General features: G+C 40.4%; 2 protein-coding genes across 2 annotated transcripts; one reads left to right on the plus strand and one right to left on the minus strand.

Moving 5' to 3' along the window:
• The first annotated feature begins 607 nt into the window (after positions 1-607).
• Positions 608-2,089, plus strand: LOC146286459 (voltage-gated potassium channel regulatory subunit KCNF1-like). The gene has a single exon (XM_084700210.1). The coding sequence runs from the start codon at positions 608-610 to the stop codon at positions 2,087-2,089; it is 1,482 nt and encodes a 493-aa protein (XP_084556336.1).
• A 5,913-nt stretch (positions 2,090-8,002) lies between these two features.
• Positions 8,003-12,131, minus strand: LOC146286460 (uncharacterized). The gene is made up of 7 exons (XM_084700326.1): positions 11,039-12,131; positions 10,400-10,628; positions 10,008-10,238; positions 9,574-9,859; positions 9,248-9,474; positions 9,016-9,143; positions 8,003-8,832 (listed from the first exon to the last, which is right to left on the minus strand). Exons 1-7 carry the CDS (start codon positions 11,475-11,477, stop codon positions 8,429-8,431), a joined length of 1,944 nt encoding a protein of 647 aa, XP_084556452.1. The 5' UTR covers positions 11,478-12,131; the 3' UTR covers positions 8,003-8,428.
• Between the last annotated feature and the right edge of the window lie 3,187 nt (positions 12,132-15,318).

Consider the following 15,318-nt stretch of genomic DNA (forward strand, 5'->3'; position numbering starts at 1 on the left):
CGAAAACAATAGGTTTCCTCCTTACGGAGGAGCCCTAAATACAAATAAAAACTAAAGGTTTCCTCCTACCGAAGGAACCCTAAAAAGACCACAGGGACATTGTGGGCAAAGCTTATCTACATTGTATGCTGTATGGGTGTGCGCGTAGCAACGGTTGCATCCCCCTCATAGCTGGTAACCCTAAATTGTCCCTTTCCGCCTGCCATATTAATTTACATAAACATAATTTAATAGACCAACAGCTCTCCTCACACGTCCTCGCTCCGCCTCCACTCATTCTCATCGACCCCTTGCTTTACGATTTTACATGACGCGCTCTCTGCAACTGTGCGCGCACTCCTGTAGCATTAACTTTCACCAACCATTGACATCTTTAAGCAAACAATATGCTCGTGCTGCGGACTAGTGCTTCCGCAACCAATTATTAAATGAAACTAGGGCATTTTATTGGAACAATCACATTCGGGGTTCTTTTCCTTAAGCAGATTCCAAAACTTTACATTGTCGACTTTAGATTTTGTACATGCGTATTTTCATTTTAAATTGACTTGTTTTAGTGACCGTGTCTTGAATTGTATTTAGTTTTTCTGACAATACGAGGATCGGTATGTGGGGACATAGGAGTCGGAATGCTTATTGCAATGGCTCGGAAGCCAGCGAGAAGGCTGAAATTATCGTAAATATCGGCGGAGTTAAGCAGGTGTTGTATGGAGACGTACTGAACCGCTTCCCGGAGACGCGACTGGCAGAATTGGTGAAGTGCTCCATTGGTAGTACGGAGGATTTCTTCTCATTTTGTGACGATTATGACCCTGGAAAGGGGGAGTTTTATTTTGATAGGGACCCAGATGCCTTTAAGTGTATAATTGAGTTGTATTACTACGGCGAGATACACATTAAACGAGGCATATGTCCAATTTGTTTCATGAAGGAGATGGAGTTCTGGAAAATCGACCCAGATTTCTTGGACGAGTGCTGTACAAGCAACCTGAATGAAGTGGAAGATGAGCTCGCAGAGATAGCCGAAAAAGTTAAAACGATTCTGGTTGACCAGGAAGAGGATCTATCCTCCAGAGACTGGCAGCGGTTTCAAATGTTCCTCTGGAGACTTATGGAGAAGCCAGAGTCCTCTATGCCAGCGCGCATTATCGCCATCATCTCTTTCCTCTTTATTCTTATATCCTCCGTCGTGATGTGTGTGGGCACCATACCTGACCTGCAGGTGGAGGGCGCCGAAGGAAATCACATTGAGCACCCAACCTTGGAAACCATTGAGACGGTTTGCATCGGTTGGTTTACTGTTGAGTATGTTTTACGTCTAATATCCTCTGCAAATAAGGTGAAATTCGTCCTGTCTTTCATGAATATAATAGACTTTATGGCCATTATGCCTTTCTATGTAGTACTGACATTGACCTCCTTGGGCACGACGATGATGGAGCTGGTTAACGTGCAACAGGCAGTTCAGGCGCTGCGCATTATGCGTATTGCACGTATCTTCAAGCTGGCGCGCCATTCCGCAGGGCTACAAACTCTCACCTCTGCACTGAAGAGTAGTTTTAAAGAGCTAGGACTACTTCTCATGTACATGGGTGTGGGAGTTTTCCTTTTCTCTGCGCTGGGCTACACACTCGAACAGAGCCATCCGGAAACAATGTTCACAAGCATCCCACAGTCCTTCTGGTGGGCTGTCATTACCATGACAACGGTTGGCTATGGAGACATCTACCCCAAAACCACCCTTGGTCGGTGTAACGCCGCCGTGAGCTTTCTCTGTGGGGTTATTGCCATTGCGCTGCCCATACATCCCATCATCAATAACTTTGTCATATTTTACAATAAGCAAAGGGTGCTGGAGACCGCTGCCAAGCACGAAATCGAGCTTATGGCTTTGCGCTCCAAGGAGGGTGCAGAGAATACTGGGTCCCGAAAGCTGCGCAGGCCTGTCCGCGCTGCGTCCGCGGTGTGGGACTTTGCCATCGGCTCTTCTCACAGTGACACCTCTATACCCCTACTGAATGACTCGACCAAAATTGTTAGGGCGCAAACGCCCAGCCTGTGCACAAGCTTTGATAGTTCATACCATTGAATCTATTTTTGTCGCAGCACGACTTGTCAGTTTGAAGATTCATACTGCAAAAAGAAAGCATCCAAAATGCCTATTATTTCGGAATATTAGAACATAGGTAGATTGTATGTATCTAATCCATACATATCGTTAAGTATCTAATGTATATACAATAAATAGCCTAGTGAATAAGTTGTAAATTGCTTAAAATGAATTGTATTATAAGCTAGTTTAACTATACTAGTAGTACTAATATGTATTTTTGTCACAGCGCAACTTGTAAGTTTGAAGATTCATACTGCAAAAAGAAAGCATCCATTAGGATTTAAAAAGACAAACAGCACTAGTATGGCTTAGCTTATTATTTCTAAATATTTTAAGATAGGTAAATTGTAGGTTATATGCATCTGATCCATGTATGCATATAATCTATACATATCGTTATCTAAGTAGTGAACAAGTTGTAAATTGCTTAAAATTAATTGTATTATAGGCTAGTTGAACTATAGGAAAACCCTGTCAGCATTTATATCTTCATGGACGCTCTTATCCAGAGCGACTTACAGTGTGTACAGGGACATTCCCCCGAGGCAAGTAGGGTGAAGTGCTTTGCCCAAGGACACAACGATTTTTGATTACTAGACCAATACCCTAACCGCTCAGCCACCTGACATTGAACAGCTTACAGTATTATAGCCTACATACTTTGTTAATGCACTTTTGAGAAATGTAAAGTGCTAAAGGAACTTTATGTCTCCCTCATCTTTGTCATTCATCATAGTAACATGTACAGTGCGTCCACTTTTCATCTGTTTACATGTATTCTATTAAATTAATTTTGATCATTAATATCTAACTAATTAGATCTGTTGCATTATTTAAATGCAACGGTCCAAAACACAATCTTGTCAGCTAGTAATAGCTTGGATTTAGATTTAGATTAAAAGCCATTGACCACTACTTTCTCACTGACAGAGGTGGGATGAACTGGCTGCCAGACACATTTCCTTAAGTACATTTAGCTGTAGGACATTCAGTCAGTACAAGGCTTACGTTTTACAGCAGCCCTTGCAGTGTCCCCTCAAGGTGTGTGGTGTGGTTGGGCAGGCACAGAAATAACAGAGGGAGGGAGGGGGTGGGGTGGTGGAGGTTAGCAACAGCTCATCAAGCTGTCCACCCACACATCTCCTGTTCTGGGGGCCCTATCTCCCCTTGGCAGTGACCAGTCGCACTAACACAGGGCTAGTGAGAGAGAGCATTTTATGTTCCATGACAGCTGAACCTAGAGTTTCAACGGCTGTCATTGTGCTCAGGAACAATGTATTCCTCTTTCTCTTACACAAATTACACAAATTACATTGCATTACATTTCATTTAGGAGACGCTCTTATCCAGAGTGACTTACAGTAAGTACAGGGACATTCCCCCAAGTAGGGTGAAGTGCCTTGCCCAAGGACACATCATATGGCACGGCCAGAAATCAAACCGACAACCTTCTGATTAAATAGCCCAATTCCCTAACCGTGTATACACTTACAGAAAGTACACATGCAAGTGCACAAATGTAAATGCATGGACACATATTTCAGACACAGTGTCTCTACTACTGTATAAACAGACACCCACAAACAAACTGTCTGCTTTACATGAACAACACTGATACTTTATGGACCATCGCCTCATGATTTCTGTTGAACTAGCCTGAGGCATCTCAAACAAGGTCAGCACTCAGGACCACATTCAGTCTCCAGCCAACAGAAACCCACACTCCAAAAATACATTTAGACAGACCATCTTGCCAAAAAGAAAAATATACTGTACATAACTATCATACAGTAATCATTACTCTTTAAGAATCTTTAAAACAGGTCCCTCTTCCTAGATCAAATTTAAAAGTCTAAAGTGCTGGACTGCTTTCAGTTACATGGATTGGTGTTAAATTACACACCAACAATTGTGGCAACAAGACACAGTACACTAATCCCTTACCCTTCCTTTCCGCTCTCTACATTTATATTGAGAGAACGGTCATCGATTTTCAACCAATGACTGTCTATAAATAAGGAGAGCCCTTCTGGTTATCCTTGTGGGAAAATAAACTGCAGAGAATACAGTGGTGCAACATTATAGACAGATTTTAGATTTTTGACAGTGTGGACAAAACCAGGGGTTGGATGATTCTGAATCACATTGTTTTTTGGAGTGCAATTTGAAGAGGTCTATCCTTAAACCATTTATCAGTTAACAACAATTAAAGATAGTGATTACTTTATTACTTCTATACTATATGAAATGTTCTGAATATAATAAACAATGTTTGATCTATACCTTGCAATGTTAAGCTCATGAGCACATAACCCTTGGTTATGTCCAGGAGAGAAATATGTTTTGAAATATCTATCAATTATGTCTAATCTAAAATATTATCTTGTATCATTGATAAACTGTCATTATATTGTTTTACTATGCCTGCATAGCCATAAGTTGGGTATTTATAAGAAGCGACTAGGAAATGCCAGTGACACTGGGGTAAATCAGAGGTCACAATATTACCAAAGTGTATAATGCCATGCAACTTTGAAGGAGGAAAATAGAAGGAGTGGCAAGGCCATTTCTAGGAGCCCTATCTAAAGACCTAAACAAAAGCTATGTAGCATAGTGTAATTTTTCAGTGCCTGCGAAGGCAATGTTAAATCATCTTGTATCCCCCCATATTGTGATACCTTATACTCTCTTGATTTCCTGTGTGTATTGTCCAGTCTTCTGTGATACTCAACTTCAGTGTACCAGACACCTGCACCACACATTTGTGTAATAAATACATAGATTTTGTCCTGAACTTGTCTTGAACTAATATTAACAATTCATTTCATTGACTTGGTACTTTCAGAGCAGTTGGGTATTGTCTAATACGTCTTCAAATTTCAAAGCTTAAAGTTCCAGATTCCTTTTCCGCATTTTCCCTCTCATCTTGGTTTTACATACATTTACTTACTGTAAGTCATCAGAAGTGAGAATGGAAAACGTCTGCAGAAGCTGTTACAATTACCTATTCTCTTTTCCCCAGAAGAAAAGTTTAAAAGCTTGAACAGGTGCTCTATGGAGCAGTTTGACTCAGCCAGAGAGTTTCATCATATTGCGAGACAATAATTATGCAGATTAAATCTTACCTTTCTGAAAGCAGTGAAATTATATAGTAGACTACACCTCCAAGAAAACAACTGCATGCCATTATCTCAAACTATTCTCTAGTCATTCTCTGTCCAATTCCTTTGTGGTAGAGCGATTTCTTCCTCTTGGCCAATGTTTAAAAACAGCCCATGGGTACAGTAGAAATGTATAGAGGGCTGTTGTACAATACAAATCAGACAGTATTAAGGACGTGAGTAATCTTTTCCTGAACCAGTGCATTACTTCCCACAACATTTTACAGATAGACTGATCATGTCAGTCCTAGGGACTAAAAATTACACCAAATACAAAATGATAATCAGATCAAATTAATGTAATCAAATCCATAATAATTATGACCATCAAAACATAAGTTCCAGACTGAGAATACTGTTAATAAATATGCAGCCTAGGTTCTTATTTACAGCCCTCCTTTGAGACCAACACTTTACTAGACACATTTAAATGTAATAGCATAAAAACATCCAACATGAATTGTTGTGAACTGCCAGTAAGATTGATTAATATCTACATTTCTATACCGTTTATACCAAGTTTTGTCAGAAGAGAAAAACAAGTGCACATGGCTAATTGACATATCTTTGCAGCTAGGAAAGGGTACAAGGAACAGTCCAACAGGATACCACCAAGTAAAACCAATTGTATTCGACAGCTACTGCATATGAAGACTGGTTTTGTGTAAAAATAAGTGATCAGTCCCATCAAAATTATAAAATGATCTGTACAATTTGCTTAAAATGTGTCTCCAAGATATTCACTTAAAAAGAAGCAAACTTTGCTGTCAAACATCAGGTTATGGACAATTATATGGAGCTAGAAAGCTGACAAAAGTATCTGAATTTGAATATGAAAGATCTGAAATATTTGTGTGTCGAATTTCATAAAACTGAAATATTTTGCTGTTGAATATATAATATATATTTTGTTCACGAGTGAGGGAAGAATGGAGCGCGAGGTCGACAGGCGGATCGGTGCGGCGTCCGCAGTGATGCGGGCTCTGCATCGGTCCGTCGTGGTGAAGAAGGAGCTGAGTCGAAAGGCGAAGCTCTCCATTTACCAGTCGATCTACGTTCCTACCCTCACCTATGGTCACGAACTATGGGTAGTGACCGAAAGAACGAGATCGCGAATACAAGCGGCCGAAATGAGCTTTCTCCGCATGGTGTCCGGGCTCTCCCTTAGAGATAGGGTGAGAAGCTCGGTCATCCGGGAGGGGCTCAGAGTAGAACCGCTGCTCCTCCGCGTCGAGAGGAGCCAGCTGAGGTGGCTCGGGCATCTGATTAGAATGCCTCCTGGACGCCTCCCTGGTGAGGTGTTCCGGGCACGTCCCACTGGGAAGAGGCCCCGGGGAAGACCCAGGACACGCTGGAGGGACTATGTCACTCGGCTGGCCTGGGAACGCCTCGGGGTCCCCCAGGAAGAGGTGGTGGAAGTGGCCGGGGAGAGGGAAGCCTGGGCCTCCCTGCTTAGGTCGTTGCCCCCGCGACCCGATCCCCGGACAAGCGGTAGATGACGACGACGACGACGAATATATAATATCTGAATTATTTGTATGCCGAATTTAATAAAACTGAATTATTTTGATCCAAAAATACACATTTTTAAAATTCAGATTGCAGGAATTCAGATACTTGAAATTCAGATTGCAGGTATTCAGATTCTTGAAATTCAGATTGCTGAAATTCAGATTGCGGAAATTCCGATTGCTGAAATTCCAATTGCGGAAATTCCGATTTTGTCTGAACTATGCCAAAGGTGAAAGAGCTTGCTTTCACAGGGAAGAGTAGACGATTTCAGAACGACCGAATCTAGACATTCTCTGACCGAATTTTACCTTAGAACAAAAGCTAAGAGTTGCTCGTTGGAGGAAGAGTATTGAGCAAGTGCTGATGAAACTTGTAAAAACTGGTCTTCTCCTCTGCCAAAATCTGTTACCAAGTGAGCCGAGACAGAGGGCAGCAGAGACCGATGGAAGACCTGGAACAACTGGCAAAGCCTATATTTATGTTCCGTAACGTTGTTCTCTTTTCTGTGTTGGAGTTATTTTAAGAGCTTGATGGAATCAACATCCAGCCTGATATTAAATCATGAACTTCAATTGTGTCTCTTAATTATAATACCCACACAGAAAATCCAGGTTGAATCAAGTCACGCTAGCTAGCTACTATATTAATAGCCAATTTTGGATGTTCACGCATATTTTTCATCTCCTATCAAAGTCATGGTTCAGGCTATGTTAATTTGCTACGTGACATTTCAAATCAGTTATGGATAGTGAAATATTTGCTGTCTGAGAGATCGGACATAGTATTTAACAGCATAGATATAAGGAGTTATCTATGGCTAACAGGATATATCTGTAGTGCGGCCGGGTGTGATTTGATTCATGGTCCACACATTGTCTGGAAGTCAGTTTCGATCAAATGCCAACGATCTCCATACTACATCTTGCCGACGTATCTTCTACCATACCTGCCAACATTTGACTAGCAAAATCCGGGAGATTTCGGCGGCGGGGGGCGGGGCCGGTGTGGGGGGTGGGCATACCTGCCAACATTTGACTAGCAAAATCCGGGAGATTTCGGCGGCGGGGGGCGGGGCCGGTGTGGGGGGTGGGGGTCATGGATGGCAGAGGCGTAAACATTTTTTTGAGGGATGTTGTGCATATAAGTAGCTATTTATAGACAACGTTTGTATTATGTAGTCTTCAGTATATAAATAAATACACAATAACTGTATTCATTAACAAAAAACTTTTTTTTTTTTTATGATGTATGTATTCACAATGAATGTATTCACAATCACTTATTTATTATTATAACAACTAACTATTGCAATAACTTATTATCAATTCATGACATTTTTTAATACAACAAAATCATTCTCATGAACATGAATGTACAATGAACAGTTGATGCAACTTGCACAAGTCTTAAAACTACTGTTTTGTTTATTAACAAAAACTATTTATTTTATTTATTATTATGTATGTATTCACAATCACCTATTTATTATTATAACAACTAACTATTGCACTAACTTATTATCAATTCATGACATTTTTTAATACAACAAAACAATTCAAGAATAAATAATCAAATTAAATTAAATAATTCATTAAAAAAAACATCAAAGAAACAGTTAATGTAACTTGCACAGGTCTTAAAACTACTGTTTTGTAGTGTTGTAAATGTAGGTGGCTGACTTGGCTGCCCTAAGTGTTTTTTTAGATGGGGTGTACTTTGAAGCAGGCTTAGTGAAGTTAATTTTGCAAGATAAGAGAGCACACAAAGTGCTGTTATTCAAGCTGGTTCTATTTTCTGTAACAATTTTTTTAACCATACTGAAAGTCCTCTCTGAGGAGGCATTGCTGTGTGGAATGCAAAGCAATGCCTTCATCAGCCTAGCCAGCTGACTGAAGCGCTCATCTTTCCCTACAAGGCCCCAGAATCTGTCCACTCTCTGTTCCTGAGGTAACTCCTTGCTGTCTGCAACCTGGTAGTCAGTCAGTTCCTCTCTCAGCTTATCAGGATCAAGTCTCAGTTGAGGAAACAAGCACCCTAGCCTTGTCACTACACAGTATGAACAAATTTGCAAACATCTTATTAGTAGGGTTACTTACAAAATGCTGAATGTACTTAATTCTTATTAAAAATCTTTGCTCAGTTAGGTGACTTAAAAGTCTGAAATTTTTTTTTTTTTACAAAAACATGATCATTTGAAGGGTAGGCAAATGATAAAACAAGAAAGTCAACCTGTTTCAGGAGAGAGGTCTAGGCGAGAGGCTGGGTCCAGCACGTCCAGGTCTTTAAGCAGTGGAGAATCTAGGGGGAAAGCCTTAAGCATCTTCCTTATGACTTCAACGTAGAAGGCCCTGACTGTCCTAAAAACACAATTGTGACAGGATAACACAATATATTAACCAGGAATCCCAAAAAAATACAAATGAAGAATCAAGGTATCGTTATAACTGAAGCTATAACTTACTGATATATTTTCGTCATTGTAACCGAGGGCAGTTCCTCTTTTTCAAGGAATGCTCTGGCCTCAGCTCCAATGAAGAGATCCTCATTTTTCAGCTGGTGTTCCTGACTGAGTGACACCTCTCTGACTGGAATATTCGCAATTAATCTTGCCGGGAGAATGTAGCCCAAATACCTCTTCACCAGTCTTGTCATTTCATTGTGTAGTTTGTGTATCAGCACCCCCTCTCCCTTTTGGTAAAAATGGGTAACATGGATTAGAAATGTAATGTGAAAAAACTATTTCATGTGTATATATAATGCTAGATGTCCAACATTCATCCTACCTACCTGGAAGGCAGTGTTGAATGTAACCAATGGCTTGAGAGCAGCACTCAGAAACAGGAAATCGAATTTGATCTCAGGATCATTAAGGTAGTCTGCCAGATCCCTAACTTTAACACTCGTCTCATCCTCATAGCTGTTGAAGTAGGCCTGAAGAGCTGGCCACTGATTTAACATTCTTTGAATGCACGTGTGGAGGCTCAGCCATCGCGTTGTGCAGTATCTGAGCAGCTTAAGTTGGTCTGTGTCTGTGAACTCCACAAACTCTTTGTAAAGCTCATTTCTCTTTGCACTATACCAGGAAACACAAATAAACAAATATGGACAATAGTAAGATGTGATGATAAAATAGCCTAGTAAAGATAAACCAGGTCATCAAATACTCCAAGTAAAATTACCAAGAATCTCTCTCAAGCTTCCTTTTTTTCTTTTAAACTCACCTTTTGTCAAAGTGGGAGTATACCCCGACCAGCAAATTTTCCACTGGGGCCTTCATGGCCTTGATGCCACAGCCTGTGGCAAGTTGTGCAAGGTGGCATACACAGCCCACATCCTGGATGTGAGGTTGCTTGGCTTTTAATTTAGTGATTACTGAATTGTGCCTTCCTTTCATAACATTGCAGTTGTCTGAGTTGAAGGCCACCAGGTTATCCCATGGAATTCCTCTGGTTCTGTCATTAGACAAGTGCATTTGTTGAAAACATAGGATACAAAGAAATTGAACTGAGCCTTAAGTGCATTCCACATCATTCCCTTGCTGAACTTTTAACTTGTTCAGTGACAATAAAGATTACTCTGATGTTATATAAATCTAAATCGCCAATAAACTTACGTCAAAGAGGTTGCCAGCTTCTCAAAAACGCTGTCTGCTGTTCCCACGTTGCAGACTGGCATATCAATAAATTTGGTGACAACCTCAAGACTTATCTCGTCATATTGGCGAGCCAAAATGACAAGTTCCTTTTCTTTTTGAAGTGTGGTGGACTCATCACATAGCAGACCAAATGGCTGGGTCTGGCAGGTGGCTGTCACCTCATCATTGAGCTCTGGGGCAATGGCACCTAAAAAAAGAAATAAGTAACAGTGACTTTCAAATACTACTACTAATGTTTTGTTTTAATTATGCAGGTGCTTTGGGACTATCTGCAACCAAACAGGGGCGTAATCTATAGGGGGTGCAGCAGGTGCGGTTGCACCTGGGCCCGTGGGTATTGGGGGCCCGTAGTTGTGGGCATTAGACATATCTCTACGTCAATCTAAATAGTCTGAAGGCGAAATATGTGCGCGGGGCGAGGGGGCGTGGCAGCGGCGGTTATAAACATGAAAAGAAGGAGACGGGACTGTAAAATGTTTGGGAACCACTGCCTTATGCCACTGACTAGGGCCCGTCGTAACTACGGTATGCCACTGAACCAATAAAGGAATACACCACCGTTTTATGGAAATTGTGAGGAAAAAAATGATAACTTACCTTTAAGAAGTTGGGTGGTCTTCGTTCTCCCGGACGAATACTTTTTGGCAATTGCGGAGTCCGGGAACATCGTTGCCACAGTGGTTGAATATTCGTCACAAAATGAAAATGAGAGGTTGTTTTTGGCAACCAACATTGCCATTTTGAGTTCAGCCTGGAGCACTTGATCTTGTTCGATCTGTCCCTTGTTGATAAAACCCGAGATTGCCTGAGTGCCCTTTTGTGCCTCGGCAGCACGGACATGTTTCTGAGACTTTAAATGTTGACAGACGTCATTCATACCGCCGTGCCCTATGTTAAAATTAACACGACAGGCTTTACAAAAAGCATGACTATTATTCAGGTGACTATTTGATATGCCTTCAAACTCTTTTGTCCAACACGACTTAAATGTACACATATATTTAACTTTCTTCGCTGGTACACCTGCTTCTGCCATTTTTCCGTCACTTTGAAAATATCAACTGAAATATCAACTTTTCGCGGCAATAGCTTGCGCAGAAAGATCAACTGCGCAATAGAATGTAGGTTGTCAGATTGACAAATTGGTTGAAAATGGTTTATTGTATTGTGTTTATTGTACACAGAATGCGTTGATCGGTCAAGGCTGACGGATTCCCATTCAAAGTGAATGGTAGGGGGCATAGACACTTCGCAAATCCACTCAGACGTACTTTTCAGTTACAATAATTGGGTTTTTACATTGTACAGTGTCTATTTCTCGGTAACTTTCAAAAAATATAATCAAAGAAAAGTCAAACAAACAACTTTTGGGTACAAATACGACCATCTACGGAGTTTTGGTCCGCCATCTTTTTTTTTTTTGAGCTTCGCGCTATTGAGAAGTGACCATAAACGTGATCTGATTGGCTACAGCCTGTGCTGTCGTATTTGCACGAAAGGCATTTGATTGGCTGACGCTCGCGTTGCCTATCATGATTACGTTGCCTCTCATGATTGCGTTTCATACATGATCTGGCAACTTTAGAACATTGGACACACATTTTGATTTGATTATAAATAAAATAAGTTTGGACATCCTGAAATACGGGAGATTACCGGGAGAAATGACAAAACGGGAGGGCGGCGGGAGATGGATCAGAAAACGGGAGAAACCCGGGAAACGGGAGAGTTGGCAGCTCAGGCTCCAACTAGCAACTCAGTTTGTTCTGAGGTAAAGTTCGGTAGTTCTGAAATCGTCTACTTTTTCCTGTGAAAGCAGGAAAAAAAAAAGCAGCTGTTTCACCTTTGGCGTAGTTCAGACAAAATCTGACCAAAATTTCCGCAATCTGAATTTCAAGAATCTGAATTCCTGCAATCTGAATTTGTATTTTTGGATCAAAATAATTCAGTTTTATTAAATTCGGCATACAAATAATTCAGATAATATATATTCAACAGCAAAATATTTCAGTTTTATGAAATTCGACACACAAATATTTCAGATCTTTCATATTCAAATTCAGATGCGTTTGTCAGCTTTCTAGCTCCATACAATTAACCACCCACACATGTATTTGTACAAATGCATTTACACCAATTGCTGTACAGCTCTAAAGGTGTCTGACCGTTTAGTCTTCTGTCACCTACCTGACCCACATCTCTCCTTCCCACAGCTTGTTGTGTTGCACTCTTGACAGCCTTCTGTTGTCTGAATGGTATATCAATTCACCTGATAAATGGATAGACATCTTATTAAGAAAATGGACCATGATAGATTGAGACTGTCATGATGGATCAAGTTGCTGATCAATCTACTGCCAAAGTTTCATGTGTTATATACTGTAACATCTCTTTTTGTGTTGCACAATGATTCTTAATTATTCATTGCAGGCAGCCATATAAGCAAATTGAGTTTGTTTCATATAACTTATTCCTCCTATGGGCCTCTCGAATTTACAAGAAATGTGTTAACAGATTTTAAAGTGTTACAACCATGTTTGCATGCATGTAAACAGCTCCAGGCTATTGCTAGAGGGTAATCTAACGTCTCACTAACTCTGGATGCAAATGGGCAAACTATGTAAAAAACTCTTTAGCAAATGCATGGGAGGAGAATATCTCTGTCGCACATACCAGGGGACCTCAGTATCCTAAAAACAAGAGCCATACCGTAAAAGACCAAAGAGGCCACAAACTGACTGCATTAACAACAGCTTAGAGGTCAGATATAGCCTGGCTGCCAGCCCAACTTCTCCCCGCCCACAAAAAAATGTGGTCGGGAAGTTGGGTCTGGAGGGTCTCGTATTGGGAACAACTACATAAAACCAGGATCGGGACGGACCAATAAAATTGCCATGGCGGGCTTTATACGATGATGGACAGATGATCAACAGTAACGTAATCAACAATGTCACAAAAGAGCCCTTGGGTTGAATTTGTTTTCAACAAACAACATATTACGTTACTCTGATTGGTTGTAGGTCTATCCAATTGAGCAAAGAGGCATTTGTTTTACGAGTTCGGTTGAAACACGCCCCGTAGTCACAGCCCAACAGAGAGTTTTCAGACTCATATTCTGACTAGAATTATGAGTATGACAACGTCAGGCTAGGTCAGATATAGACAACTGGGTAAATCCCAACAGGATAAAATATTTCAAAGACACATTTATAGGACATTCTACAAGACGAGCTTGGTGGTCAAGCCCCAGATCTATATAATCTCCGTATTACAAAAGACAAAAACATGACTGCCCAGTAGTCGTTTCCTACTTATCCCAAATCTATCTAACAGAAAAGTTAAAAGCCCAATCAGTAATAGACAGCTGTATCATTGCTTAGGTGAAACTCGACTAAACTGACAAGCTTTGTCCTTCTACAGTGGGAGTCAGATGGCTGAGAGGTTAGGGAATCGGGCTAGTATTCAGAAAGTCGCAGTTTGATTTCCAGCCGTGCCAAATGACGTTGTGTCCTTGGGCAAGGCACTTCACCCTACTTGCCTCAGGGAAATGTCCCTGTACTTACAGTAAGTCGCTCTGGATAAGAGCGTCTGCTAAATGACTAAATGTAAATATTGGTGTTTTTATTGATTTATTGGCTATGGGTTAATCAATAATCATCTTTATCACCAAACCAAAGGTTGGACAAATTGTTCAGATAGTAGTACAAGAATGTGAAACAAGTTTGAAGTTTATGTGGTCAATTTTGACAAAGATATTGATGAAATACTGGAAAATGTGTGTTTTTATTGATTTATTGGCTATGGGTTCATCAATAATCAACTTCATCACCAAACCAAAGGTTGGACAACTTGTTCAGATAGTAGTAGAAGACTGTGCAACAAGTTTGAAGTTTCTATGTTCATTTTTGACAAAGATATTGAGGAAACACTGAAATATTGGTATTTGTATTGATTTATTGGCTATGGGTTATTCAATAATCATCTTTATCACCAAACCAAAGGTTGGACAAGTTGTTCAGATAATAGTACAAGAATGTGAAACAAGTTTGAAGTTTATGTGGTCAATTTTGACATAGATATTGATGAAATACTCGAAAATGTGTGTTTTTATTGATTTATTGGCTATGGGTTAATCAATAATCAACTTAATCACCAAACCAAAGGTTGGACAAATTGGTCAGTCAGTAGTAGAAGAATGTGCAACAAGTTTGGAGTTTGTATGGTTGATTTTGACAAAGATATTGAAGAAACATTCGGAGTGTCAACTCTTTTACCCAGGTCCCTAAATATGATGGGGAGCCTGAACGGAGGTACAAAAATGAATGTCTGTTGAATCTCGAATATGAAACTGATTTCACCTCGCATTTGGCCGATCAACTGAACATTTATTGGTTTTATAAAATAATAATTTAAAAAATACAGATTTTATTTTTGTGCGCTGTACATACATTTCGCCTAGGGCGCTGAATGTGCTAGGACCGGCACTGGTGGTACCGTAAGGGGAAGGGCTAGTGGGATATATGGCTATCCAAGCTGTTTCATAGGTCAGTCAAGTGGACTGACCTATGACGGTGCCCTAAGATCAACAGCAGGCAAAATAAAATACACATTTGACAGGTTAAACACATGTTGAACACATGGTTTTGCATAGGTTATTATGCAGAGTTAATTCACTTGGTACACATAGAAAAAACTGGCACTATTATCAAACCTTGAAAGAACAGGATTAGCTTGTACATCTTAAACCAATAGACAATAAAAATCACATTTCCAATTTTTTCTAATTTACAACTCCAGCATGGAGATGCCTGGATATGCCTGAAGATGCTTGACCAGTGTAGTCAGTGTGTCATGTGGTTGGGGAAAGTGAGGGACAG

Source organism: Hypomesus nipponensis, chromosome 6, assembly GCF_054491055.1.
Source record: "Hypomesus nipponensis isolate SF chromosome 6, ASM5449105v1, whole genome shotgun sequence".
NCBI classification, from domain to species: domain Eukaryota; kingdom Metazoa; phylum Chordata; class Actinopteri; order Osmeriformes; family Osmeridae; genus Hypomesus; species Hypomesus nipponensis.

Bases quoted from the DNA above. Each gene is read 5' to 3' on its own strand.
- LOC146286459 (XM_084700210.1), top strand. From the start codon at position 608: ATGTGGGGACATAGGAGTCGGAATGCTTATTGCAATGGCTCGGAAGCC.
- LOC146286460 (XM_084700326.1), bottom strand. From the start codon at position 11,477: ATGGCAGAAGCAGGTGTACCAGCGAAGAAAGTTAAATATATGTGTACA. The intron at 9,860-10,007 runs GTGAGTTTAAAA...TTCCTGGTATAG, and splicing joins TACTCCCACTTTGACAAAAG to TGCAAAGAGAAATGAGCTTT. The intron at 9,144-9,247 runs GTAAGTTATAGC...TTGTGTTTTTAG, and splicing joins ACAATGACGAAAATATATCA to GACAGTCAGGGCCTTCTACG.